Consider the following 25,627-nt stretch of genomic DNA (forward strand, 5'->3'; position numbering starts at 1 on the left):
TATATATTTTTAATAAAAAATTATAAATTTTATTAAGAATATTTATGGTAATTTAGTAAGTTTGATATTATTTAACTCTATTATTATTGTTTCTATCTATAATTTGTTTTGTTCCTATTTTTAAGCATATCATTTTTTTTTGTATTTATCTTATATTCTTTCTATATATTGTTTTTTTTTTAGTGAAATTACAATGAATAATATAAAACTTGCAACGTAGTTAAAAACAATAAGGATAATTCATGAACTTTGGTGGTAATTAATCGATTTTAATATATTAGTAATAGATATCGTTAATCTTGATGGGTCTCAAAGACATATCAAATGATTTTCAATTTTTTTTTTTAAAATTTGACATGGATGATCTATATGATACAAACTTTCAATCCAACGGTGGATTTTGTAAAATTCGTATTTGTTATAACGATATTAGTAACTTGTTCACCATACACCACTTAATGTGGTTGTTCACGTTAGACAAAGCCTTGATTCACTCTTTGAGTGATGCATTGACCGAGAAAAACTATAATTGAGAAAAGTAAAAAGGTAGAAAACTCTCATGTAATGTGAGAAGTTTTTGTTAGGTTAAAGTGTGACTGATTAAATCTTACATCGACAATGAATAAGAAGAATAATGGAAGTATAAGAGAGATGACCCGTGAACCCAATGCTTTAAGATTTCAAGTGGAGATGTGACGTCTTTATCTCTTGTGATCCCTAGAGCATTAGTTTGTTGTTCTTCTCGGCGCTCACTAAGACTCTCCAACAACTTTTTTTATTTCTCTTCCTCTTTCGCTTTTTTTTTTTATTGGATTAAGTCTTTGTTCACCATGAATCAAATTTGGGTTATACAAAACGATTTTTTTAAGGGGAGCTTGTTAATAACTTAAATTCAATTGTTTTCTCTGGTCTTATATATAAACAAATTTTCAATTTTTATATTCATTCAATAATAAATGTATCAGGTTCATAATTATGTAATAAACCTATAAAAGTAAATTTTGTTTATACTTTATCAAAGAGAGATTTCTTTAGTAGATATATTATATTTAAGAGATTGAAGATAGTATCAGTATAATTCAGATCATCTCCTAGCTTATTGATCCTCTCCGGTTGTTGTTTTTCTCTACAGACCACTTTATTTTTCTTCACAATCTCAACCATTAGATTAAGACAGAAGAGATGGTAGAACACATTAACGTAGGAGAGGATCCAAACTCTTTTTTTTTTTTTTTGGTTAGATATAATGGCTAAAAATTCTACAATTAAAGTGGAGTGTCCGGGATTCTAACTACAATACTTATATAAAAAATACGATGTCTCTATCAACTGAGTTAAACTCATTGAGATCCAAACTTGTACTAGTAATAGTATTATTAGGCGTGTGTTTAATGCGGTCATAAACACAATTAGGCGTGTGTTTGGTGGATGTTGAGACAATGAATCTAAGAGGAGTACTAGCAACACACTTTTTAAGAAACACACTCTAACACACTCTCTTCTATTAGTTAAAATTTATATGGGTCCCATAAAAGTTATATGGGTTCACATTTTTTTATGGGACCCATGTGAATTTCAACCAATAAAAGAGAGTGTATTGGAGTATGTTTATTAAAGAGTGTGTTGCTAGCATTATTCAAGAATCTAAATATAATAAAAAATGTTGATTCACGAACAAACACAATGTTGATTAATGTTAACATTAACGTTGATTAATCAAAGACAAATCAAGTTTTCATACGAACTTTCCTAATCAATCAATCAATCATGTTGCGAAAGGTTCATTCATCAGCTGCTCCACCACCAGAGTCACCGAGCCAGGTATAACCTTCCCCGCGTTACGTTTCACTCAAAGGTGTCAACAACTGAAAGGTGTATATACACAATAATTACCGACACGTGTTAATTTTTCATTGGATGTAACGCTGGACTTTGTCCACATGGCGGGGACCATAGACCACAGTGTTAATTTTTCAGGTTCTGTTAGTCCACATGGCTTGAACTAAACCAACTTATATTGATATAAACATCACTAATGCTACTACGGTGGACAAGTGATCTACCAAATATGAATTTTACGAAATTCATTGTTGGATTGAAAGTTTATATCGTATAAATCATTCATAAATTTTTTAAATTTTTTTGAAAATCATTTGATATGTTATTGAGACACATCAAGATTTACGTTATTTACGTAAATCTTGATGGGTCTCAATAACATATCAAATGATTTTCAATTTTTCTATGGATGATCTATATGATATAAACTTTCAATCCAACGATGAATTTTGTAAAATTCGTATTCGTTATAATGTTATTCATGACTGGTCCACCATGGACCATTTGATGAAATGGTCCATATTAGAATTTACCTATAAACATCACTAAATTGTAGTATGAACATTTCTAATTTATTTTTAACAGACGATATTTTATTAGTTGAAATCATATGATTCACCGTCAACAATTTGGCACATCCTATAGGACATATTTATAGATAGTTGCGTCGAATCAAATTATTTATAATTTTTTAATCAAGTCCTTGAATTTTTTTTATTGGATCAATATGTCACATCACATTTTATTTGATTCTCTGTTCAAAACAACATTTTGTTTGATTCAATGGTGAGATTAATTGATCTAATTGCTAAAACAAATTTGTGCATGGTGAAAAATTTGTCTAAATTGTGCAACATAGGCTTGGCCTCCAAATAGACCATATTTTGTATTTGCTTTACCTAATAATGTTTTAAAGCCTGAGTTAGCTCGACTAATGTTTTAAAAGCCTGCAAATATTTCTTCCATTGTGACGCAGTGGAATCTACTATAGAACATATAGTCAAATATCAAACAAAATGTGAAGATTTGGCTAATGATGAATCTTTAAAAATCAAATATTTTCCAAGTTTATTAAATAAAGACGCTTTTACTTGGTTCACAAATTTTCCACCAAATTCGATCCCAAATTGGGACATTTAGAGACCAAATTTCATGAACAATTTGTAGTAGATCTTGCCAAAATTTGGAGGAAAACTAATGAATCAATTGATGTTATATTAATTGATTTAGGCTAATGAAGGCTGGATGTAAGACTATGATTAATGAATATGAATTTGTTGGGTCGTCAGGGGCGACCTAACTGAATTGGATCAACACATTGGACATTGAATAATGATTGGATCAATATGAGACTTAACTCACACTTGAACAAAAAACACCAACCCTAGCCCCTTAAAGCTCCTTTAATTTATTCATTGGTTTGCGTAATTTTCTTTTCTCCCACTTTCATTCCTTCGTACCAAACGGACCCTAAGTGTTTCCCAACAAATGCCCTTGCTAAAATTTACAAAAGTCAGAAAAACTTGTTTAGTATGCCTAGCAAGAATTTGTGTGCCTAACACAACCTGCTTCCGCCTAGCACATCGGGCAGAAGAGAAAAGTCTTTGACAACTTTCCTTCTGCCTAGCGCGCCTGGAAGTGGCAAGACTAGATTTCAGACATTTCTTGAGATTTTAAGGCACACACAATACAAATCAAGATCGGATGACCAAAGTTGAAGCTTTGTTGTTGAATTATAAAAATTACAAATCTACTTTAATGATATTGCAAGAAGAATGAAGAAAACAAAAGGAAGTTCAACAGTTTCTATAGAGAATTTGAAAATTCATAATTTCACACAGAAACACTTTCCCTGGTTTCACAATGGAAGAAATATTTAATGTACATATAGTAGCAGTAAATTAAATCCTTGAACATTCATGATTAAGAGTCAGAAAGCATTGGTATTTCTTCATTGATTGTAGTTTTCTGGCTAACAATAGAGGAAGCGGGGCAGGCATGTATTGTAGTGCATATGTCATTTGTCTTTAGGAACTTCTCTGCATTGATTATAATCAAAGGTCCATACTCGAAAACCATCCTCTTGCACTGCAAATAATAACAAGATTATGCAAAATTATAAATGAACATGAATTAATGTATATGAAAACTATGTTCTCTTGCACTTTACATATATGTAACTGCAACAATTTCTATGTTGTAATGAACAATGTTTTAAAAACTGGACCAAGGATTGAACCGATGAGACATCTGACTCATGGTTCAATTGGTTCAACATCGCGGTTGAATGAGATGGTCTAGTTCAAGTTTTAAGGCATTTATATTGATGTCATTTTCTAGAAAAGGACTTTCAAAAGAGATTATAAGCTTATTTGAACTTAACTTACTCTCATGATATAAACACTTGTCCAAATATTAGGAACAATTTATAAAATTTACTTATGATATGTTCATAAGTTGTTTCTAACTTTTTACTTAGGAAATCTTTAAAAAACAATTCAGACACAATTTATTAGGAAGAATTTCTCATTTTTTTGTTACCTCTTTTGTGTGATTCTCCAGAGAATTGCAAGCTTTCAATAGTTTCTCCATTATCTCAATCTGTCATTTAATAATAAAACTCTTAGTTGTGTAAAATGATTAAAAACCAAGCATTGATAATATACATTGTTTCTGCAAATTCAACATTCTTATAACATAAGATGGCGAAAAAAACTACGTTGTGCATCGCATATTAAAAATTCCTTCTGTACATTCGTGTCAGGATCAAATTCCTTTATCTGTTTGACATCGAACCATAGACTTTTCGACAAAAATGGAAAAGTCTAACTTACAAGAACCATTTGTTGTATATGCAAATCAAGTGTGGAACTTGAAAATTTAGAAAAGTACTCTTTGCAATGATTTTCATTATCATACCATACATGCAAGTCGCGTATCTTGATTCAATACAAAATTGAATCAAATCGATACAAATCTCTAGTGTGCATCTATTTTGTACATAAAATATCATATTGAAACCCGATTCACTATGACGTAACAAGACTCGATTCACAACTTAGTGTAGTAAGGCAGTAAAATAACTAACCTTAGTGTCAGGATCATTCAACTCAACCAATAATTGTGCAACAGTGTCTTTGCAAAAGCCGCAGCTATTTCCTCGAACTCTTGCATAATTCTTTGCAGACTCACAAAGGTTGAACTTGTCACAGAGTTCTCCGGGAGTAATTCGAGCTATTTCGGAGAAGAAAAGTGGAACATAATAATCCACCAATTTCAAGCACTGCATAGAGTATACAATACAGAACAAACATAGATGAGTTAAAAATAGGGAAACTCATCAAGTAAATATTTGCAACAACCGAAAACAACTATTTCGAAATCAAAACAAAACAGAATCCCGAAAAGGAGACAAACCTGCTGGTTAAAAGAAAGAAGATGATGGCAAGTATTGTGAAGGGAATCAATGATCTCTACATGAGTGTTGTTATCCTTTAGATAATCAAGTACTTCAGTTGTATATTCCTCGCAAATTGTACACGCATCTGATTTTCCGTATAATTCTGCATATCAGAAATATGTCGATTGTCAACAAGATTAAATAATGATGCTACGTTCATATCTCAACATTCTATTTTGTGTTTAGCAGAAATTTCTCTTCTTAGTGTCAAAATTTATACATTATATTTATAGTCAAGGCGCGTTTTTAATTCGGTCTAATGAAACTGAGGTGCAGCTGCTGCATTTTTTGAAAAATTGGTTCCTAAAGTACTTAAGAAAAGTGCTAAAATTTGAAATTTCATTCATCAATAGATCTATATTATAAGCTAGTTTTTTTTTTATCTAAAGAAAAGTGCTTAAATTTGAAATTTCAAAAAAGATGGCATAGCTCAAACTTCAAGCTTAATTTTGACTAATCTAGTTCTGAGGGCCTGCCTTAGCGTAATGGTAAGGTTGTTGTGGCTTTGTAACCTATAGGTCATAAGTTCAAATCCTCGAAACAATCTCTCCGGCCATTTGGTTATGAGAGTGAGCCTTAGCGCAACGATAAGGTTTTTCCTTGTAATAACCTTGAGGTCACAAGTTCAATCCTATCGATCGTTAAACATATGAGCCTATTTTGATTGACCTATTTGAGTTTTTCTATTAGTATAAGTTTTTTGAGACCGAGACAACTTATGATAACAGTTTATGACATGTTTATAAGTTGTTTTCAGCTTATTTTCACAAGTTCTCCAAGTTAGCCCTCTGAAAACAGCTTATACCCTATGAAGCACTGACACACTAACACGTCGATGCCGATAATAATGTGAGAAAGTGACATAATTCAGTGTAATCTGACGAGGCGTGTCCGACACCGGGGCACGACTAATCTAAAGAGTGTCCGTGCTTCATAGCTTATACCTTACAAAAACAATTTAACATTATTTTATCTTTTGCTGTAAAAATAACTTATGAATTCTGAATTAGAGTTTATGTTATAAGCTGCAAATAAGTTGTTTATCCAAATAAAAGAGAGTGAATACTAAACACAAAATTGTTTCCATACCAAGGTTTGGTAGGCCTCTTGCATGACAAGCCGAAGCAGCACCTAACACAATAAGAAATAAAATCCCTACTTTGCCCTCCATAGTTTCTGTAACAAACAATCATTCAAAGAACACAATATTAACAAGCCAATAAAAAATTTTAGTGTTATATTTTCCAAAATATACATGCAAAATAAAACATATGAAGTGTTATGTAAATAATGAATTTTGAATTTGCAGATAAGTAATCATAAAAATAATAATATAATATAAGTAATCATCATAAAGTTACGTGACATCAATGTGTACCAGAAACTTATGTTAATGAAATTAATATAGCTAACATAAGAAATATACGAATGAGTGAAATTACATGAACAGGAAAAAAGATGATCAATTGACTGACGATCAATTGTGTGAATTATAATTATAATGAAAAATAAATAAAAAGGAGTATTAAACGATATCTATATGAGAAGAAGAAGAAGAAGAAGAAGAAGAAGAAAAAGAATGAATGCCTTTTGGGGAGGATAGGAGGGTTAGGGTAATGTGCTGGAAATCTGCGTGTGGTGCAACTAATGACGGGTTGGAGAATATAACAAAACAAATTTTTGATATAATTAGGGGGTGTTTGTTTCAATTTTTATATATTTTTTTGATACAGATGTTTGTTTCAATCTTGTTAAATTTCAATAGATATCAATTTCATTTTCATGGGTTTACTCTACGTTTATTTAATTTTTTAAATGATATTTTAATTTCACATATAGTATTAGTACTTAACAAATTTTTATTTTCAAACATAATTTATTTTAAGTAAAAAAAAAATAATCTTACTTACATCTCTCAACAAACTATTCAACACAATAAGTCAATAACCAAAGTTCCGATAAACTACAATTGATCTTTTTCACTAAATTTTTTTTTTTCTAATTATTTTTTTACACTTACTTTCTCCGTTTTTTTTAAGAGTCCTGTTAGAATAGTAACACTAAATTTAAAAAGTGATTTTTTTTTTTTTTTTTTTTGCATATTATCTTCCTATTATACCATTATCTTAATTCATCAATAAATTCATTTTTTCTATAATCTTCCCAATAAATTTATTAACATACAAAAAAAAAATTAATATGTTATTTTTCTCTAGTAACGTTAGTAGTAGTTACTACTATATCTCTTTCTCTGGTAACAAACTATTTTCAATTTTCTAAATATTGTACATATCTATTTAATTATTTTACGTCGATATTAAAACTATTCCAACTTCACATCAATCAGAAGCTAAGAAAAAAATTAACTTTTCTCCAACTCTTTTAATCAAAATTAAGGCTTCAACTATGACTTCAACAAATGCTAAAGTCACACACATAGATTTGAATGGTGAGATTACTCATATACCAGATTTAAATATTGAGGTTGAAACATCATTAACAAATCAATCTATAGTTGATTCAAAGGAGTCAGATGAAGATAACTCAGAAAAGAGTAACAATGATACTAGAAAAAGAAAGAAAATACGAACCCTAAGCAATGAAGAGCGCACATCTATTTATCTCTATAATGCTACCCCATGTTAACAATATTTGTGATACTAGCCTTCATCTATGTGACTTGTTAGACAATAGAGATTGGAATTTCAACAAACTTTATACTAATCTTCCTTCTTTTACTTGTTAGTTTTACCATATATCCAAGCATAGCAAGAGTTAAAAAATATAGTAATAAATTGTATAAAACAAGACACAGTTGAAATTATAGCACCATCTTACAAGAGTTACTGAATTCATATAAACCATACCCTCTACAAATTACCATAGCAAGTGATAATAGAAACACATTACATTAATTAATTAACCTAAAAAATTCAATCACAATACTTAATAATCTCATTTTTATAATCTTATCATCACTAGTTGCAAGAGTAAAATAATCAAGTAATTACTCCATAATCACCTCAAATTCAAAGTTGGCTTCTTTTTCTTTTGTTGTTTTGTCAAACGAAGTGAGAATCTACCAAATCCAAATTTCTTTCTCTTAGCAGAAGAAAACTGCTTCTGACCATTTTCTTTCTCAGCTTGCCTATCAAATTCAAAAGATAGATCATAGTTTTGTTTACCAAGCATCTGACCCAAAGACACTTTTCGTTTCATCGAGCCTCTTTCTATAATCATCCCACCTTCAAATTCGTCCGGCATCATCAATTTCCGACTCAATATTTGTCCTATTGATAGAGTCGGCTTAAGAACCGGATTGACTTCATCATCAACTTGATTCATTCCATTTACATTGAATAATCGAGAGTCTCTCCGGTAGTGAGAAGGGTTTTTAAACTTAGTAAAGTTATTATTTTGCATTGATGATCGCCTTTTGTTACCCTCCGATCGCCATTTTCTTAAAGCCTCTTCAACCATTAATTTTCCTCTATTTGCAGCCTCTACCCTTTCCAAAGCTTCTTCAAGTGCTTTCTTGCTTGTATTAACTTCTAATGTAGCTTCTTCAACCCTCTTTAATACATCTATTTTGGATACATTTGCTTCATCAACTTGAAACATAGCATCAAGAACTCTTTTCTTCGACTGTTCCTCGGCATCTCGAGCTTTGCGTGTTAGAGCATTATACTCTTCAAAGGTAAGAGTAACTCCATCATGGATTTGACCACAATCTCCATCAAGATAAGATAAAGCTTTTATCTCGGCAAGTGCGGCTGCTTCGGCTGCTCTAGCAGCTTCCTTCATTTTCCGAGCAGCAACTAACCTAATTTCAGATGTTCTTATCATACCTTTTGTCTGTTCAATCTCAGACATAGCTCTCAATACTTCTGATTTAGCAGCTTCTCCCATTTTCTTGAAATGTTCTGCCTCAGAACTCAACCGTTGAAGCTCTTCCGTAATATCGGAAGGTTCATCAGAACCACATTCGATTTCACCGTCTTTCACCACTTGCAGTTTAAGTCTTGTTTGGTTTAGCTCTTCCTCTAAAGAAGTTATTTTTGAAGAGTTTTGAGTTAACCTCTCACGGGTTTTCTCGAGCGAGATTCTCTCCTTCTCTAGTTTCTTGTTGAGCGATTCAACAGATACTCGAACATCAGCAATATCATTCGTAGTCCGGTTTAGATTCATTTTCGCCTGCTTCAATTCCCTTAATATTAAACCAGGAGTCGCCGAATTAGAAGGAACACGACGAACTTGGTTTTCCTTTTCTTCTTCTTTCTCATTCTCCTTATCATCACATGAATTCAACTTAGTATTCAAATTTGCATCAGATTCTTCTGCTTGTAACTTTGATTTCAGATTTTCGACAAGCTTTTTGGTACTTTCTAACTCTTTTAAAACATCAAGAGTTTCCCTTTCTTTGATTATAAGCTCTTTCTCCAATACCACTGCTTGTTCCTCCAATTTTCCAGCATCAAGCTCTTCTGTGTTTTGCTGCCAAAAGAAAAAGATAGAAATTTTGATTAGCATTCATAATTTATATTTTCTTTTTAGTAAATACCCAATTTGGTATGTTATTGTCGAACCGAATCAACCTAGTTCACAACATTATCAATATTCTAAAATAATCTTGAAAATTGTAAAATGTTAATTAGATTCATCATCAGTCTAAATTGGTTATAAAATACATCTCCGACATTATTCACTTAATTTCAAATGCATCTCCGATATTATTATAACTTAATCATAACAATCTCGTCAAATACCAGCAAAGGGACCAATCTGATTAACGTTTTACAACAATCTCGGTGATCGTTTTGAAATGTTGTTAATGTGAGAGAGTAAATTGACAGCCCTTTGAGGATACAGACACTATTTATAAGCAAAAAAAAAAAGTATTTTAGGAACAACAAGCAAACAAATAACCATTTTAGTCCATAAATATGCTAGACATTGTCACTAATTTATCAAAATTACAAACACATGTTTAGTGCTTCACCACATTTGCAACTAAGTTGACTATCTAAAAGCATGTTCAATTGATTCAGGGATTGGACTATAGTAGATCAAAGAACAATTTTATTTTTTTTAAACGGTCAAATTAGTTATTAAATTAATGTTTTTTCTCCTTTGTTAGAATTTAAACTCAGAGTCCCGTGAGCTTGGCTCAGTTGGCAGGACATTGCATTATATATATGCAAGGGGATAGAGTTCGAACCCGGTCATCCAACTCATCCACCTCAAAGGTGAAATTTTTAGCCCACAGATTACTTAAACTCAGGTCTCTCACTCCTTTAACCTTAGTTCAAACCAGCTGAGCTAACCACCCTCACCGAGACCAAAATAGTTGATTACCATTCATGAACTAAATTGGGTATTTTTCACTCATTTTCTTTTTTGAGATTATAGCTCTTCAGATCCAAACCTCCTTAATTCTCAGTAAAATACAAATTAACCTCTAAATCATGAACAACTAGTAGCCTAACATTGCAAAACACATCAATAAACACAGCCAATAAGTAATAATAAAAATAAAATATAATAAAAATGCAAATTTTGGACTGAAGTGAAACAAAACATTACTATTAAATTGATTTACAAAAGGAAGAAAGAAAAAAAAAAAAAAAAAAAGCTCCTAAATTAAATTAAATTAAAGTAAATAACAATAAAGAGAAAGATAAAAATACCTGAGGAGTGACAAGATTAGTAGTGTTAGTAGGTTTCCAGTAACCAACACCTCCGAATCGAGTAACGGCTTCTTTCACAGACTCAAACGGCGCTGAAGTATCAATCTCAGCTCTTAAACCGGACTCCTTTGAACCGGGTTCGATCCGGTTCACCACAACTGCATCATGAATTTCCATAGAATGAGTAGAAGAAGAAAGAAAGAAAGAAGGTTATTGTGTTGTGTTGCGTAGTGTTTTGGGAATTGAGGAAGAAGTGGAAGTGTAACTCAACTAAATAAGGAAAAGGACAAACAAACAAACGGTCTTGTCTAGTCAACTGTTGTTGTTGATTGATGTTGAAACGAACCGGAGTTGTTGCCTTGATTTTCGAAATTATGTGGGTCATGCTGGTCCCATTGGTCATTGGAAGAGTGGGTTAGTATCAACGGTAACAAACGGCTAAAGTGAAAATTTATATGATCATGATTCATGATGATGATTTTGTGAATAAAGAAAGAAAAACAATTGAAGTGAATATTGATGAATGAAGGAACTCTATAGTAGGCGGATAATTGGTCCCATCAATAACTCCACATCATTAAAATTTGAAATTTAATTTAAAATAATATTGCCAAATTAAATTTTTTTGAATATATTAAATAAAGTGGGTCCCATAAAAAGAAGAGAGAGAGTTCTTATATTAGAAGTAGTACCTATTAGGTACTAAAATGTGTTGTGCTCCAATGGTAGTACCTAATAAGTACCATGAGTACCTAATAGGTACTACACCATTGGAGATGGTCTAAGATACCTGATTGAATTTGTAGTGGTTTGTTTAATTATAAGTGTGAAATGACATAAAAAAGATATATTCAATTAATTTTTAATTTTTTTAAGTAAGATGATAAGGATAAAATTTGAAGAAAAAATATAAGCTATAAGCTATAAGTTCATAAGCTACTTGAAATAGCGTTTGAAAAATAAGTTATAAGCTCTTTTTTAAAAATTGTTACCAAACAAGCTAAAAGCTATAAGCTAGCTTATTGGCCTTCCTAAACAGAGCATCCATTCCTCTCAAGTAAAAATCAATTTTTTAAATTTACCGAAAAAATAATGTATTTAGTTTATAACGAGATCGGAGAGAGTAAAAAGAAGTTTTTTGTCCACCTTTTTCTTTGGCAATAAAAAAAAAAGGTTGAATTGCACATTTATCTTCTAATTTTTGCACTTTGCAGTTTTGATTTCTTAACTTTTAAAATTGCACTTTGATCTCCAACTTTAACTTCTTTTGTAAAAGTTAGACTCCTTTTGATTTGTATTAGGTTAATGCATACGTGAACATAAAATCCGTTGACTCATATGTCATTGATGTATTTTATGAGGTGTTTATAGTGCAACAACTTGTTCAGGCCAATGATAGTTGGGAAAGACCTCGGATCAAGTGTAACGTTGATGCATAATTTTTCGAGGTTGAGAGAATTACATCCTCAACTTGTACTTGTTTCTATAAAAGTTACCAGGAGTTTGTGCATGCTCAATCTCGTTGGTACAACTTGCATGTTACTACCTTGGAAGGCAAGGATTGGCCAAGACATTTTTTCTCCTTATTCATGTTGGCTCATTCTCCATTTCTCCTAAATTTGTATAAAAAAACTCATGAAGGCAAATGTACTTATTGCTTTAGCCAAAGGACAATCACAAAGGACATGAATCGTATCTTCAATTTTGTCTTCAAAAGCGAACCGAATTTTTCTGCAAGGGCAAAATTGGAATATTGGGGGTATAAAAGATTCATGGGAGGGGGGAAGAGAAAACATCAACTTTGAACCCTCTCCGGTTATTCAATTTCAAAATCTTAGTCCAAATAATATTCAGACCAACCTCATTGAACTAATTAGTCCAAATAAAACACTTCAAAATGAGAATCTGAGGAATAAAAATCTAGAAATAGCTTTAAAATGAAAACGTTTTCATTTGCTTCCCTTGAAAATAATTTTTGACAGATGACTTGTTTTTAATTTTTTTTTTTTTTAAAAAGTGATTTTTGTTTCGGTAGGCGGCGGATGTGTGACGTTTGGAGTTGTCTCGTGCACCTGTCCCCAATGGACGAATGAGTGATCCGTTCCCCTACGGATCATGGGCTCATGGCCTTACCACTCGGTCCCCGTGCACAATTTATAGATGTTCATTCTTGCCATTATCATCATCATCATCATCATCAATCATCCTTTCTGAAATAAATTCACCGTAACATGATATAGTCATAACCCACTTGGGTTGGTCTGGTGGTATTGACTTAAGACCTGAGAGTTTGCTCCTCCTTAAGGTCTCAGGTTTGATTCTCTCTGCTGTCAATTTGGATGGCCTAATTTAGCTTTTTCGAAAAAAAATGACATAGTCATTAAAACAATAGCAGTAATCATATGGAAAGCGGGTGATTATAGATCACTTATAAATTTCTTGAGAAAAGATCCAAAGATTAAAGAAGTAACTTAGTGGCTGTTACTTATAACTTATAGATCACTTAACGATTTCATTTCTTTTCCAAATTTTTCTAGATATATTGTTGACCGGAAAATTTCAGTAACCTAACATTTCTCTCTTGCGTCTCCACTGGTCCAACAAAAACTGCACTCCTTCTTGCAAAGTTGCTCTCCTTCCAGCTTTATAGTTCCATAGTTCCGAGGTTACATATCGACCACTAGGATTATATTGATTAATCTCTGTTAAAGCTGCCACTACAGCATTATATGCCTTTTCACCCAGTTCTTTTCTCAGCCCATTCAGCTTTTCATCGTCATCTTTGATGATTTCCTGAAACGAAAAATTTGTAGAACCGGATAACCAAATAGTTCCAATCAAGAGAACAAGTCAACCAAAATATTCACTGTCCTCATGAAGAGGTAATATAGAGATATAAACTTACTTTTTCTTTCCCATCAACCATGACAACTTTGAATGGATGCCAATCTGGGTCTTTTAGATACTCTTCCCACAATGAACCTAGTTCTGTAGCTTTGTCTTCAGCTTCTTCCTTATTATATATTTTCTTCATAGCTTCATGGAATGGTCCAGTGTCAAGTTCCCCCATTCTCTTCACACCAATATGGACTCGAGTTTCTATCTCTTTAATGCTCTACAAGATTGAAAAAATATTACCACAAAATCTTTCAAGCAATATTAAACGGTAAAAGTATAAGAAATGTTTTAAAATTGCAACAATCAAAGAATTGGAAACCTGGCCCCCTTTGCACAGATGAACTTCCAAATTGATATAATGAATCAGTAAACTAGAACGTGAAGATCTATCCGGAAAAAGTACTTACATTAATCAATTCTTTTCGAGCTTCCTGCAGCTCATCATTACTCTTACGCTCCTTAATGATCAGTGTTTGGTTCAGTGCCTCTAAGTCTTGAAGTGTCTGTTGCTTCTCTCTTAAACCCTCGTGCAAATCATCCACCTTTTTCAAAACTTCTTCATCATCATCATCTTCTATGTGCTTCAACACACTAAGTGATCCTTTTAGTTGCTGAATCTCCAATTCCAGCTTTTGTTTCATATCCAGTTGTCTCTCAAGCTGAATGATTTTAGCATGGAGCTTCTCTTTTTCTTTCTATATTAAATATATTATTCAAATTTCAAATAGCATAATTATACTCTGAACCTAACAAGCACACTTTTATCATTAACAATACTAAAAGAAAGGCAATACAAACCTTTTGATCTTCAGCCAGTTTCATAACATTTTCACCAGCTTTCAATTGCTCCAGAGAAGCCATCTGAAGAGAGCTATTTTTCGTTGCATTCTGCATAGACAATAAATGCCAGCAAAGTTAAAAGAAAATTTCTACAAGCTTCTGAAGCACATTATTATTTTGAATGACCTCAGACACAATAAGAATAAGAATATATTATGTCAAACTTCTTTCTAATTTATAGGCTCCTTAAGAATGATAATTTCTCTATCCGCCACTGCATGATGAGATACTTTACCTTTTAAAGTAAATACACCAGCAACCCAGACACTAACTTGTTTTGGATTCAAAACCTTCAACGACATACCACTCAACCAAAAATCGGTTTTATCATATTCATATTGCTAGTATTTTCAGAATTGATTATCCATAGATTCAAATTAAAATAATTTTCCAACCAATCATTCCATTCCATGATCATCAAACATGATAAGTAAAGTGGAAATCGAACCTTGGTTGATAATTCATTCATTCAAAGCAATGACACATCTAAGTATCAATCATTCAAAGCAATTAACAGAAATCCCAATCATAGTATGCTAGAGGGGGTGGAGCAAATAAAAAACACTATACCTCCCGAATCTCTTCTGACAACTTTTTTCTTTCACTTTCATTATGTGCTTCACGCTTTTCCAATTCAAGTCTCCGTGACTCAAGCTCTTTTTTCTGAGTTTCCAGTTGCATTTTAAGCTTTTCGTGACCATTAAAAATTCTTTGGAAATGATCCTTAGCACCTGACTGTATTTTCTTTATCTCTAAATACAAGGAATCATTGCATATAACATTGTTGTTAGAAAAGATCACAAAATTTCAAAATAATAATTAATTCTTAAAATTGTAAAATAAAATTCCAGCATAATATTTTTCATAAATCAATTGAACGATGCCACCTTAATTTCAAATTCAGACTCAACCCTTTGGTCCAGAAACCACCACATAGTGGCAGTTGTATGTGTAACCAAAGCACAAGTTGCAAGTAGCACTACATAATTGGACTCCTAGAACTAGACACAAATCAGAAACACATAAAACTAAAAACCCGCCACCACAACTAACACAAGTCATGATCCAAATTAGTGAAAAGTAACTCAGGCTCAATAAACAGATACCTTCATTATAAGATTGAATGAGCAGATCTTTTTCTGTCATAGCAGAATTGATTTTGACCATAGTCTCAGTGCATCTTGCCACTATCTCACTTAAATGCTGGTTTTTTACTTGAATAATGTTGGTCAAATTGGACACAAGTTTATCCTGCTTTCGAGCTTCTTCTTCCATAAGTTCTGGTATGGTTTTGAGATCGGCCATCTTTCGCAGATGTTCCCCAATGATATTGTTTGCTTTGTAGTCATCTGCTCGGGCAACCCATGCATAAAGACCCGACTTCTGCTGCGTATTAATTAACCAATCCTTTTTCCCATGATGTTCTAATGCATATGCTTTTTCAAATGCGAGTGCATTATCAAAGCCAGGCCAGTTTTTATTGAATTCCACGAGGGCAATTCCAGTGTGACCTCGGAAATTCCATAGAGGATTGACTCGAAATGGATTGAAACCCCTACGTTTGTACTCATCCCTAAGCTTGGAACCACTCGCCCCAACAGTTTGTCCATCTGGTGTCCGGCTAGTGGGAATATTAACTACAATTCCAATCCACGGCCACACAAACTGTTCACCAGAATCAATAGGAGTGTCACTTTTATCAGCTGATTCCGATGGAGTCTCATCTATATTCATAAGATCATTTTCCAAGTATTTCACTAAAGCCAAATGAGTAGCCTTTTCTCTTGCCTTTCTCTTTTGTGAACTACTCTGACCCACCCCAGAAGCATGTTGCAGGAGTTCCTTGTACATATAATCCCGTTTTCTTTTCTTAGGGCAGTATGGACAAGTGAACTTCTCGTCCGAGGTTTTCACATTCTGACTTCCATTTTTAAGTTCTTCATAACATTTATCTTCATACTCACTTATCTCAGAATCACTTATATCAGTATCCTCCTCAGAGCTGTGAGACATTGTAGTTTCTCCCGGGCTTATACCACCTGAAATACAAATTTAAGCGTTAGTACTTAGTACCGATTGTTGTTCTGTTGCTTCAATGACTGTTTCCTTTAAGTATCTTATTTCAATAACATTTGCTCCATTGCTTTGAAAAATAAGAAATTACAAAGTTCCACAAACATGGGACCGACCAAGACTTTTTTTTTGTGTTTAACTCTCCGGTCTCCGGTTCCCAGCGAAGGGGCCTTGGTAACCCGGAATTCTGCTAGAAGGTAAGAAAAAATTGACAAAAAATTGTTCCACCTAGGAATCAAATTCAGGTTCTCTCGAATAATTCGTAGTGTGGTGACTAGGACTAGAAAGAATACTGGATAAAAGATCAGACATATAAACACACAGCTTTAAAAAAACCTCAAGAAATACCTAAATTCAATGTAATAGAAGTTTAATTTCCAAAACTGTTCAGACTTCAGATTAATATTTTTTTTTTCGAACAGCAAAATATATTATTAAAATTAACCGGTCTCCGTACAAGACGAACAGAGGCCGGGGAGAAAATGGAACTACAAAAACAAAGGCGTCCGTATATAAGCAGAACACCAATGAAACAACCAAAACCAACACTACCTAATATAGGCAAGTTCTAATCTCATTCTTAGAACGACACTCCTCGGCTTCTAGACTACCCTAGAAGACACCAACCAGACCCATAGAAATGACATTAGACTCTAACTTCAGATTAATAATAACATGCATTAAGTCTCCCAAAGCCAACATGGGATATATATTAAGCAACATTGAAGCACATAAACATTCTTCACTAATCAAGTAGTAACTAGTAATCATGCATTAATCAACAATTAACAAATTACTCCTCAAACCAAAAATGCACAATCCATGCTTGATGTTCATTTTCATTTTAAAAAAATCCAACAACAACAACAACAAATGATGAAAACAAACCATAAGGCACATAATCCAACAAGCCAATTAGAATTACATACATTACCTTTTTAATTGGGTTTTTAATCAACAACAGGAATTGAATAGATGGATAATAATTACTAATTAGGCCATTAGAAAATGAATCGGTGTAGAAGCCAGAAGGTGAATGTTCATAATCTGAAGTGAAGTGTAGTGGATGATTTGGGTGAATAAATTTTCACATTTTATTTAAGTATTTAAAATTTTTTAATTTTTTTTTTATAATGGAGCAGAGAATCAAACTTTTATTTTTATTCTAGGTATCTACTTTTATTCTCTAAAAATTAAATTTAAAAATTTATTAAAATTTTATGAAATATATTACTAGGTATCCACTTTAAATTTAATCCACTTTTACAAATAAGACAATCTCATCTATGTTCGGGAAAGTCTCACTTCTGGACATCATGTCATGGCGGTCCTATGGACCTCTCGTTGATTAACAATATCACACCCAACCATGGTAACTAAATCCGTGGTGACTAAATAACATCGATGGATTCAGTATGATTAGTTAAAGAAGGACTAAACGGTCATTTACACATGAAATGATAAAAACTAAACAAACTAACGTTACTAAAAAAAATAGAAGAAGAAACAGAGAGGTGTGAGATCTCAAAATTCTGAAAGCCGCTATTTTTAAGCATTTTTGCCGCACTAGTGGTCTCTACTACATTAATTTAAGGAAAATGCTAAATGTCGCGACAAAGTTTATAGCGAATCCTTCACGAATGACGTGTCATCGTTGTGTTTAATTAAATTTTCCAAAACAGCAACTGAACCACCGCAAACCAAGTGCAACTCTGTATTCATCTCTCCCTCCGGATATTGTCCCGCGGCCGCCTGATTGCTTTGTCTCCACTGTGTATACCTCTTTGTTCCTCCATCTCTGTGTGTCTCTCCGTCGCCGTTCCTTTACTTCATCATCGTTGTTCCTTTGCCGTTGTCTTTCCTTGCTTTTTCCTTGCTTTTGTTCATTGTCGTCGCCGTTACTTTGCTGTTAGCCACCGTTATTCTTTTTCCTTCCTTAATCGATTTTAGTTTCTATTGCTAATTGAATCGATTTGTGGTTGTTGTCTACTTTCTCAATTGTCAATTTCATCAGGTCGATTTTGTGGTTGTTAAGCAGTTTTGTTACTTGATTGCATTGTCTTCCATTTAAGTTTTGTTCACCGATGGAGTTTCTCTGTTATCACACCTTCATGAAGAAACAGAGGCAATGGTGTCGGTTAAAGATTTAGACTTGGAACAACGTGACAAAGTCGGCACAACAACTTTATTAAATGTTGCAGTAAAAAAAATAATCCAACGGTGGAGAACACTTCGTGAATCGTTCGTGAAATTGTTGTTCGCTGTAAATAGCAGTCCTCTTAATTTAAATATCACATCTAAAATCTCAAGTTCTATTTTTTTTTACAAAAAATTATAACTTAGAGAATTTAATTTGATATTTAAATAAACTAAAGAGGCTCTGATTAAATAAACTAAGAGGCTCATGAAGTGTTGTCCCCGAAGCAAAAATTAAACAAAGTAAAATTACTAAAACTAGAAAAAAGCATAGAAAAGAGGTGGGAGAGGTGTGAAATATCATGACATCATTTTTATAATGTCTGCTACTTAAATAACAAAAAGATAAAATAGGAAAGACGTAGGACGCGCAAGAAACTAGTAGAATGACAAAAGAAAACCTCAATATAAAATATGACATGTATCTCTGCTTTTCCTCTGTCGATCGTTTGAGCATAAAAAAAAAAAACTCATGTTAGACATGGTGGAATGTAGATTGGGCTGAATAGCAACCGATTTAGGCCCATTTGAATAAATGACAAATGAAAATTTACCCTTCATCAACGGGATTTTCTTTTGTCATCTTACTCATTTTCTCGCACGCCCTGCGAAATTATAAAAATACCCTTGTCCGCTACTTAAGTAGCGGAACACCTACCATATTTATTTTTTTTATAACGTCCGCTACTTAAGTAGCGGATGACATTTATCAAAATTTCTCATTTTTATAATGACCGCTACTTAAATAGCGGAAGGATAAAATTGAAATGACGTATGGCGTGCCAGAAACTTGTAGAGTGACATAATGTAAAGTAAACTCTTGATAAGTGTACAACACACCCGGCCCCTTGTGGAGTTCAACTGTCATCCTCCATCATAATCGCCGTTCGGAGCATCCACCCAAATCTACATCTATGAAAACCTAGGTTCATGGGCAAGTACTCCTGTTGCCATGATTTTTACCTTTTATAGCACTGACAAATAACACTAAAATTTGTACTACATAATAAATATGAACCGCAGGTAAGTAGGTCATCTTCCCTCTACAATTCATTTAATTTAGTCCCATTATTATCACACACACCATGGGGTCGTATATTCATGTGGCCATGTCAATTTCTTCAGTCTTCATAAATGAATTCTGCATGTGAAGACAACTCATAATAATAATTACTGGAGTAGTACAATAGTATCTCATAATGGAACACGTGTAATCCATTAACTTCTTTCGCATTCGGATTCCATGCAGTCGCTGCAATTTCACATTCATGCTGATGACCGTTAGATAAAGATTAGACGATGTGAACTTTGAATAAATTTTTTGTTTTATTAAAATTGGAAACTGAGTTTTAAAATATACATCTCGTTTGATTTCAATTTAACGATCGACGATGAAACTGACTGTGTGAATTCACGAAACTTATAAACCATTATGATGATGGAGATGGAGCAGCCATAAATTTATAACCTTGGGTGTATGTACCACCGGAACAAACAATTATGATGATGGAATATGCATTACCTACTAATTACTTGCCCTAATTAGGTGAAGCGTGTCTAAAAAATAAAACAATTCAAGTAATTATTAACATTTTCTTCTTCAAAAAATAAAGTTGAAATTTTCGACAGTTTTAATTGCACATTATGTTCATCCATAAAGTTGAAGTCACCAAAGTAAAGGTGTTTGGTACAAAAAATGAAAATGAACAAAATGTCTCCAATAAAAATATGTACTATCCAGTAGCATCTTATTTTTGGGGTGAAAAAAGTAGAGCATGTATTCAATATTTGAATGAGTGATTTTTGTACTTTTGTATTTGTATTTTTGTATTACATTGTGAAATTATAATGCTCCAGTACTGGCCCATTACAAGTTGGATTTGAAACCCATGCAATTGAAAAAGAAAAACAAGTTAAACCGAAAATACCATGCTCGAATTCTAAATTTCGAAATATATTTTGGTCTCGAATTATAGAAATCGAACATGGGAAATACACAAATTTGTTTGTGGTAAATCTTCTTGGTGCTTGGCCCGATGCCTTTTATGATTGGTCTTTGTAGAAGTGTTGCCTCTTATCCGTCAGTCGTATGCTTCACTCAATTCAATAAGTATTATCATTCATTCTTACCATGCATCATTCATCGTCCTCTACCTATTTTCTCAACTATGATTTTGGATTTCATGCAGTAACTGCATGACGCTGTAGTGGATGTGAGTCATTTGAACTTGAATCAATGGTAGAGATTGTTAATACTTATTTTATGAAGGTGTAATGTGAATCATACGAATTCAAACTAATGGCCAAGATGCACTAGTGCATGTAACTCTCAAATATCTAATCTCTTCTATCTCTCAACGATCTTTTTAGGAAAATACTTATATGGTAAAATTATTTGAACATACACACATCAAAACACATATCACTTAATTATTTAAAAAATACATATTATTTAATTATTTTCTCATTTTAACTTTAACAAATATGTGAGTATGCTCGAATAGTGTCTAAATAGTTGTGACCACTCAAGTCTTGCTAATCTCGATCTTGTGAGTTTTTTTGTTCCGTTTTAAAAGTTTGCAGATAAATAATTGCATAGTCCATCGTTGGCCAATCATAACATTCTCACTGTTGTCCTTTGATGATGAAACATTATGTTGGTCAACGAGAGGCTGCTGAGCCATTATTATTGAGAATGTTATAATCAGTCAAATAAAAGGCTCTTAAGTTGCTTTAAAACTGCAACACAAATGAGGTTTTTTTGTGGTGGGTCGTAATTCCACCACCTTTTTGTGTGTGAAAAAGAGAGTTGCATTTGCTCTCGTTTGTTCTCGGAGGTGGAAAAAGTTGGTTGCCTCATCTTTTATTTTTATGAGGAGATGTCAGTGACAAATTTGAGACGGTCTCATATGATATTTTCGTTTAATATTTGATGTAATTTTGCATTCTGGTGACTTTCTACCAAACACTGATTCAAATTCTAGAATTCGAAACAAACAAAACACAATTCGAATTCCCGAATCCAAATAGAATATTTATAAAAAATCAAGGGAAAAGAAATTCACTTTTTTTTTTGACATTATATAAAAAGAAATTCATTTGAGTGTAAGGTGTGTAGGGTCCAAAGCCAATGTTCTAGAAATCAAAAGCTATCTAGCAGCCACATCAGTTATAATTTCTCAAATGAATTTAAGCTTTGCCTTCAAATAAACACATTATTGCTATTTATAACTGCACAATTCTTTTACTTACGTCCTGACTGAACTCTGGATTATCACGGTTGATTTAACTAAATTTGGTAAAACCAAATGGTTAAAGACAAAAAAAGAGAGTACAATCTAGTTTCAGTTAAAGCAATTGCTGTCAAGAACCAAGTTGCATGAGTCACCCTACACTTACAATATGCATATAAAAAGATATGCAAGCTTGTAATTGATACTCTTACTTTAAACCAAAAACCACCCCCCTCAAAATATTTTTCTTCTTCTTCTTCTTCTTCTTCTTCTTCTTCTTCTTCTTCTTTTGAAGTGTTACCAATCAAACAAAAGATGTTCAATTCTACATGTGAGAAGAGTGTTCTTCAAATCAAACAAGATGACAAGTTTTTCAGCAGGCTACTATCAAAGGAAAATTCCAATACTAATCCATCTTTTAGAGTTTCTGTTGCGGTTCCATTTGTTTGGGAATCTCAACCTGGCACACCCAAATACACATTCTCTAAAGACACCATTCCTCCCCTTACACCCCCACCTTCCTATCATTTCAAGAATTCCAACAAAAAGAATGAGAAAAAACACTCAAAATCAACCAATCTTTTCTTGGCATGGCTACAAAAACTAAACTTGAAGAAAATTAATCAGTCTTCGTCGTCCTCGTCCTCACCATCTTCATTCTCATCCTCATACCCTTCATGGTTATCATCGTCGTCAATGGATTCTTCCAAAATTACCTCGGCAACGAAAAGAGTTAGTAGGAGAAGATTCTTAAGTTTTGGATCATCTTTTGATTTTAGAGGTGAAAATGAAGAAGATGGTAATGATTCACCAAATTCTACATTGTGCTTTGGAATTCATCATCGTTCGTCCAGCTCGAACACTGGATTCCAAAGTAACTACAAGAGGCGCATAAGGTAATCAAGATTTGTCATTGTGGAGCACTGACACTAGATTGTATGTGTGTCTAGTGTGCAATATGTTTCAATGTCCGACACACCAACCTGACACCGAAACATATTGTTACATTCAAATATTCCATTTTCTCAAATTATTACAAATATCAACGTGTCAGTGTAATGTTTGGTGTATGTCTATGTATGTGCCAATGATGTAACTTAGTCCTGGTTTTGGCTTGGACAAAAAGTTTCTCCAGTAGTTTTTCTCAGTAAAATGTAAAGCCTTAAGCTCTTGATGTTTAGAGGGATATCACACTACTAGAAAATTTTGAACTACCAAAAAAAACTAAAAGCTGAAAAATATAAAATACGTCTTTAATTTTGATTAGTTTTATTACTATGCGATAGAGACGCCAAAATTAGAGATGTATTTTATTTTTTCAGTCTCTTAAATTTTCCGGTAATTCTATTTGCCGTTAAAAATAAAAGTAGTGTCAATTTTCTATGCTAGAATTGGTCTTGAGTTTGTTCTTTTCAAATAGCAATTAGCTCTATCTTGAAAATGCATGTAGTTTTAAAAGATCATACATAGTTTCCTTGATCTTTTTGTGATTAGGATGTCATGTGTTAATAGATATTTTGGTGGATCATCTTTTTGGAGCTCAATTTTATACTCAAAATATGGTGTTGTTGCATGTTGTTATTTGTTTTTTCATTTTTTTATTATGGATTCAACTTTTTCTAGTAATTTGTTTAGGCTTTTACTTGGGAGAAGTGGTAAAAATCTTAATTAGCATTTGTCTTTTATGCAATAGACGTTTTTATAGGGTATCTCTGTTTTTTGCCATTCTTAATGGTTTTATTTATTGCAAGTAGCAAGAATGGGTGGAAATTAAATTATGTTGGTCCTAAGTGAAAGTTACAAATTTGGCCCAAATATGTATATGAAAAAGACAGATCATAACCAATTTTACAATGTATTACAATATAATGTAAAAAGTTTGAAAAATTAAACATGATATGAAATTCATTGCCAAAACAAAAACATGCTTACAGCTAATTTGTCGGTAGAGGAGTTTACTTATTAGATACTTCAGTTTGTCCCAAGTTACATGTGCATATGGACCACAATTGTACAGCATAACATAAACAAATAAATCAACTAATTAATGTGCACATTATTTTCTCCAAAATACAGAATAACATATTTAGATATTCATGTTATATATTTATTGCATTGAAGAAGATTGTTGAGAAATCATCAGCCACATTTTTAGGTTGTTTCCATCAATAAAAATGTTACATAGTATAACATTCCGCTACACATCTTATTTGAACATGTACCGATCCACTATTTAGATGAACAATTCTAATAGGTCTATAAATAGTAATTAATATTGAAAAATTAATAAACATTATTTATGAATCTGTCATAATTATCAACTTCAACAATATATCGTTACGTATCTAAATAAAATTCCTCTAAAAAGCCTTTATATTGCAGCTGCACTTGTGGTTGAAAATTACTATTTAGAACTATACATGGATGGTCTTTACTATTTAGAACTATACATTATCAAATAAAGAAAAAAAGGTAAGGTGACAAAAAAAAAAAAAGTTGTATAGAACAAAGTTGCATTAGTTATACCACAGTTGCATTGGAAAATATAACATTGTCAACTTGAATTAAGTTTGAACAAAGTTTGCTTAGCAACCAAAAATGAGGTTTTCATTGGTTACTAATGCATATGTGATATTTTAAATAAAGGGTTAAATAGTGTTTGTCTTATATAATCTTAGCAAATTTTGGTTTTTTTTTTTTTTTGAAACATGCAAATTTTGGTTTACCAGGTAGTATAATTTGAAATCATATGCTTGGAAATCCATCAAAAAGTCCTTTTCTCAAAACATACGAATCATTCCCATATTCTAATTTTACACTCTACTTAAAAAAAAATTAAACTGATACTTTGATATCACATTGTTTGACTACGGTTCTAAAGTCTAAACGCGGTATAATCTTTCATTGTTAGGATATTTTTTTAATGACAAATATAATATTAAAAGAAGAGAGAGTATATGCGATACTCGAATCACAAATAAATGAACCAAGATAGAAACCGCTAAAGATAAAAAAAATTACACAAGAAGTTGGAACCACACAGTATCAACCAACACTACAGATTTATTTGGATTGATTTATTTTAGTTTATTGTCTAACTTAGTAGTCGTGACTTGTGAGCATGGTATTAAATTTGCGGTTATTACGGTCGCGGCATACTATGGGGCTATTGCCATGATCAAATATTATGATTTATCACTAAGTATATTGTCTATTAGCCTAATGCAATTGTGGTGTTGCGATGCGTTTAATTTTACTGCGATTTGAAACCAAAATTTGTAAAACTATTTGAGAGCTTATGAGAACAACTTATAACATGTTTATAACTGTTTTAAACTTGTTTTAAGCTTATTTACATGAACTTTTTTTTGGTATTCTATTTCCATAAACTTTTACTCACT

At 32.5% G+C, this 25,627-nt stretch overlaps 4 protein-coding genes across 6 annotated transcripts; 1 reads left to right on the plus strand and 3 right to left on the minus strand.

Annotated features, from left to right (window-relative positions):
- Positions 1 to 3,615: 3,615 nt before the first annotated feature.
- On the minus strand, positions 3,616 to 6,954 carry LOC123923452 (proactivator polypeptide-like 1). Of its 2 annotated transcripts, none has more exons than XM_045976139.1 (6): positions 6,887 to 6,954; positions 6,389 to 6,475; positions 5,257 to 5,402; positions 4,928 to 5,122; positions 4,381 to 4,440; positions 3,616 to 3,927 (listed from the first exon to the last, which is right to left on the minus strand). In XM_045976139.1, the coding sequence occupies exons 2-6, from the start codon at positions 6,468 to 6,470 to the stop codon at positions 3,763 to 3,765; spliced, it is 648 nt and encodes a 215-aa protein (XP_045832095.1). In that variant the 5' UTR covers positions 6,471 to 6,475; positions 6,887 to 6,954; the 3' UTR covers positions 3,616 to 3,762. The 2 variants fall into 2 exon arrangements, with proteins under 2 accessions (XP_045832095.1, XP_045832094.1); XM_045976138.1 differs by lacking the exon at positions 6,887 to 6,954 and adding an exon at positions 6,742 to 6,843.
- A 1,235-nt stretch (positions 6,955 to 8,189) lies between these two features.
- On the minus strand, positions 8,190 to 11,488 carry LOC123923453 (WEB family protein At2g38370). Its single transcript, XM_045976140.1, has 2 exons — positions 10,987 to 11,488; positions 8,190 to 9,793 (listed from the first exon to the last, which is right to left on the minus strand). The coding sequence occupies exons 1-2, from the start codon at positions 11,161 to 11,163 to the stop codon at positions 8,318 to 8,320; spliced, it is 1,653 nt and encodes a 550-aa protein (XP_045832096.1). The 5' UTR covers positions 11,164 to 11,488; the 3' UTR covers positions 8,190 to 8,317.
- Positions 11,489 to 13,403: 1,915 nt separating this feature from the next.
- Positions 13,404 to 17,985, minus strand: LOC123882316 (protein INVOLVED IN DE NOVO 2-like). 2 transcript variants are annotated; one of them, XM_045931161.1, is made up of 7 exons: positions 17,732 to 17,985; positions 15,831 to 16,763; positions 15,295 to 15,476; positions 14,683 to 14,772; positions 14,292 to 14,579; positions 13,892 to 14,101; positions 13,404 to 13,779 (listed from the first exon to the last, which is right to left on the minus strand). In XM_045931161.1, the coding sequence occupies exons 2-7, from the start codon at positions 16,735 to 16,737 to the stop codon at positions 13,546 to 13,548; spliced, it is 1,911 nt and encodes a 636-aa protein (XP_045787117.1). In that variant the 5' UTR covers positions 16,738 to 16,763; positions 17,732 to 17,985; the 3' UTR covers positions 13,404 to 13,545. The 2 variants fall into 2 exon arrangements, with proteins under 2 accessions (XP_045787117.1, XP_045787118.1); XM_045931162.1 differs by having other exon boundaries at positions 17,727 to 17,738.
- A 4,302-nt stretch (positions 17,986 to 22,287) lies between these two features.
- Positions 22,288 to 23,406, plus strand: LOC123882332. The gene is made up of 2 exons (XM_045931179.1): positions 22,288 to 22,483; positions 22,515 to 23,406. The coding sequence occupies exon 2, from the start codon at positions 22,542 to 22,544 to the stop codon at positions 23,124 to 23,126; it is 585 nt and encodes a 194-aa protein (XP_045787135.1). The 5' UTR covers positions 22,288 to 22,483; positions 22,515 to 22,541; the 3' UTR covers positions 23,127 to 23,406.
- The last annotated feature ends 2,221 nt before the right edge of the window (positions 23,407 to 25,627 follow it).

The sequence above is a fragment of the Trifolium pratense genome, linkage group LG4 (assembly GCF_020283565.1).
Source record: "Trifolium pratense cultivar HEN17-A07 linkage group LG4, ARS_RC_1.1, whole genome shotgun sequence".
NCBI lineage: Eukaryota > Viridiplantae > Streptophyta > Magnoliopsida > Fabales > Fabaceae > Trifolium > Trifolium pratense.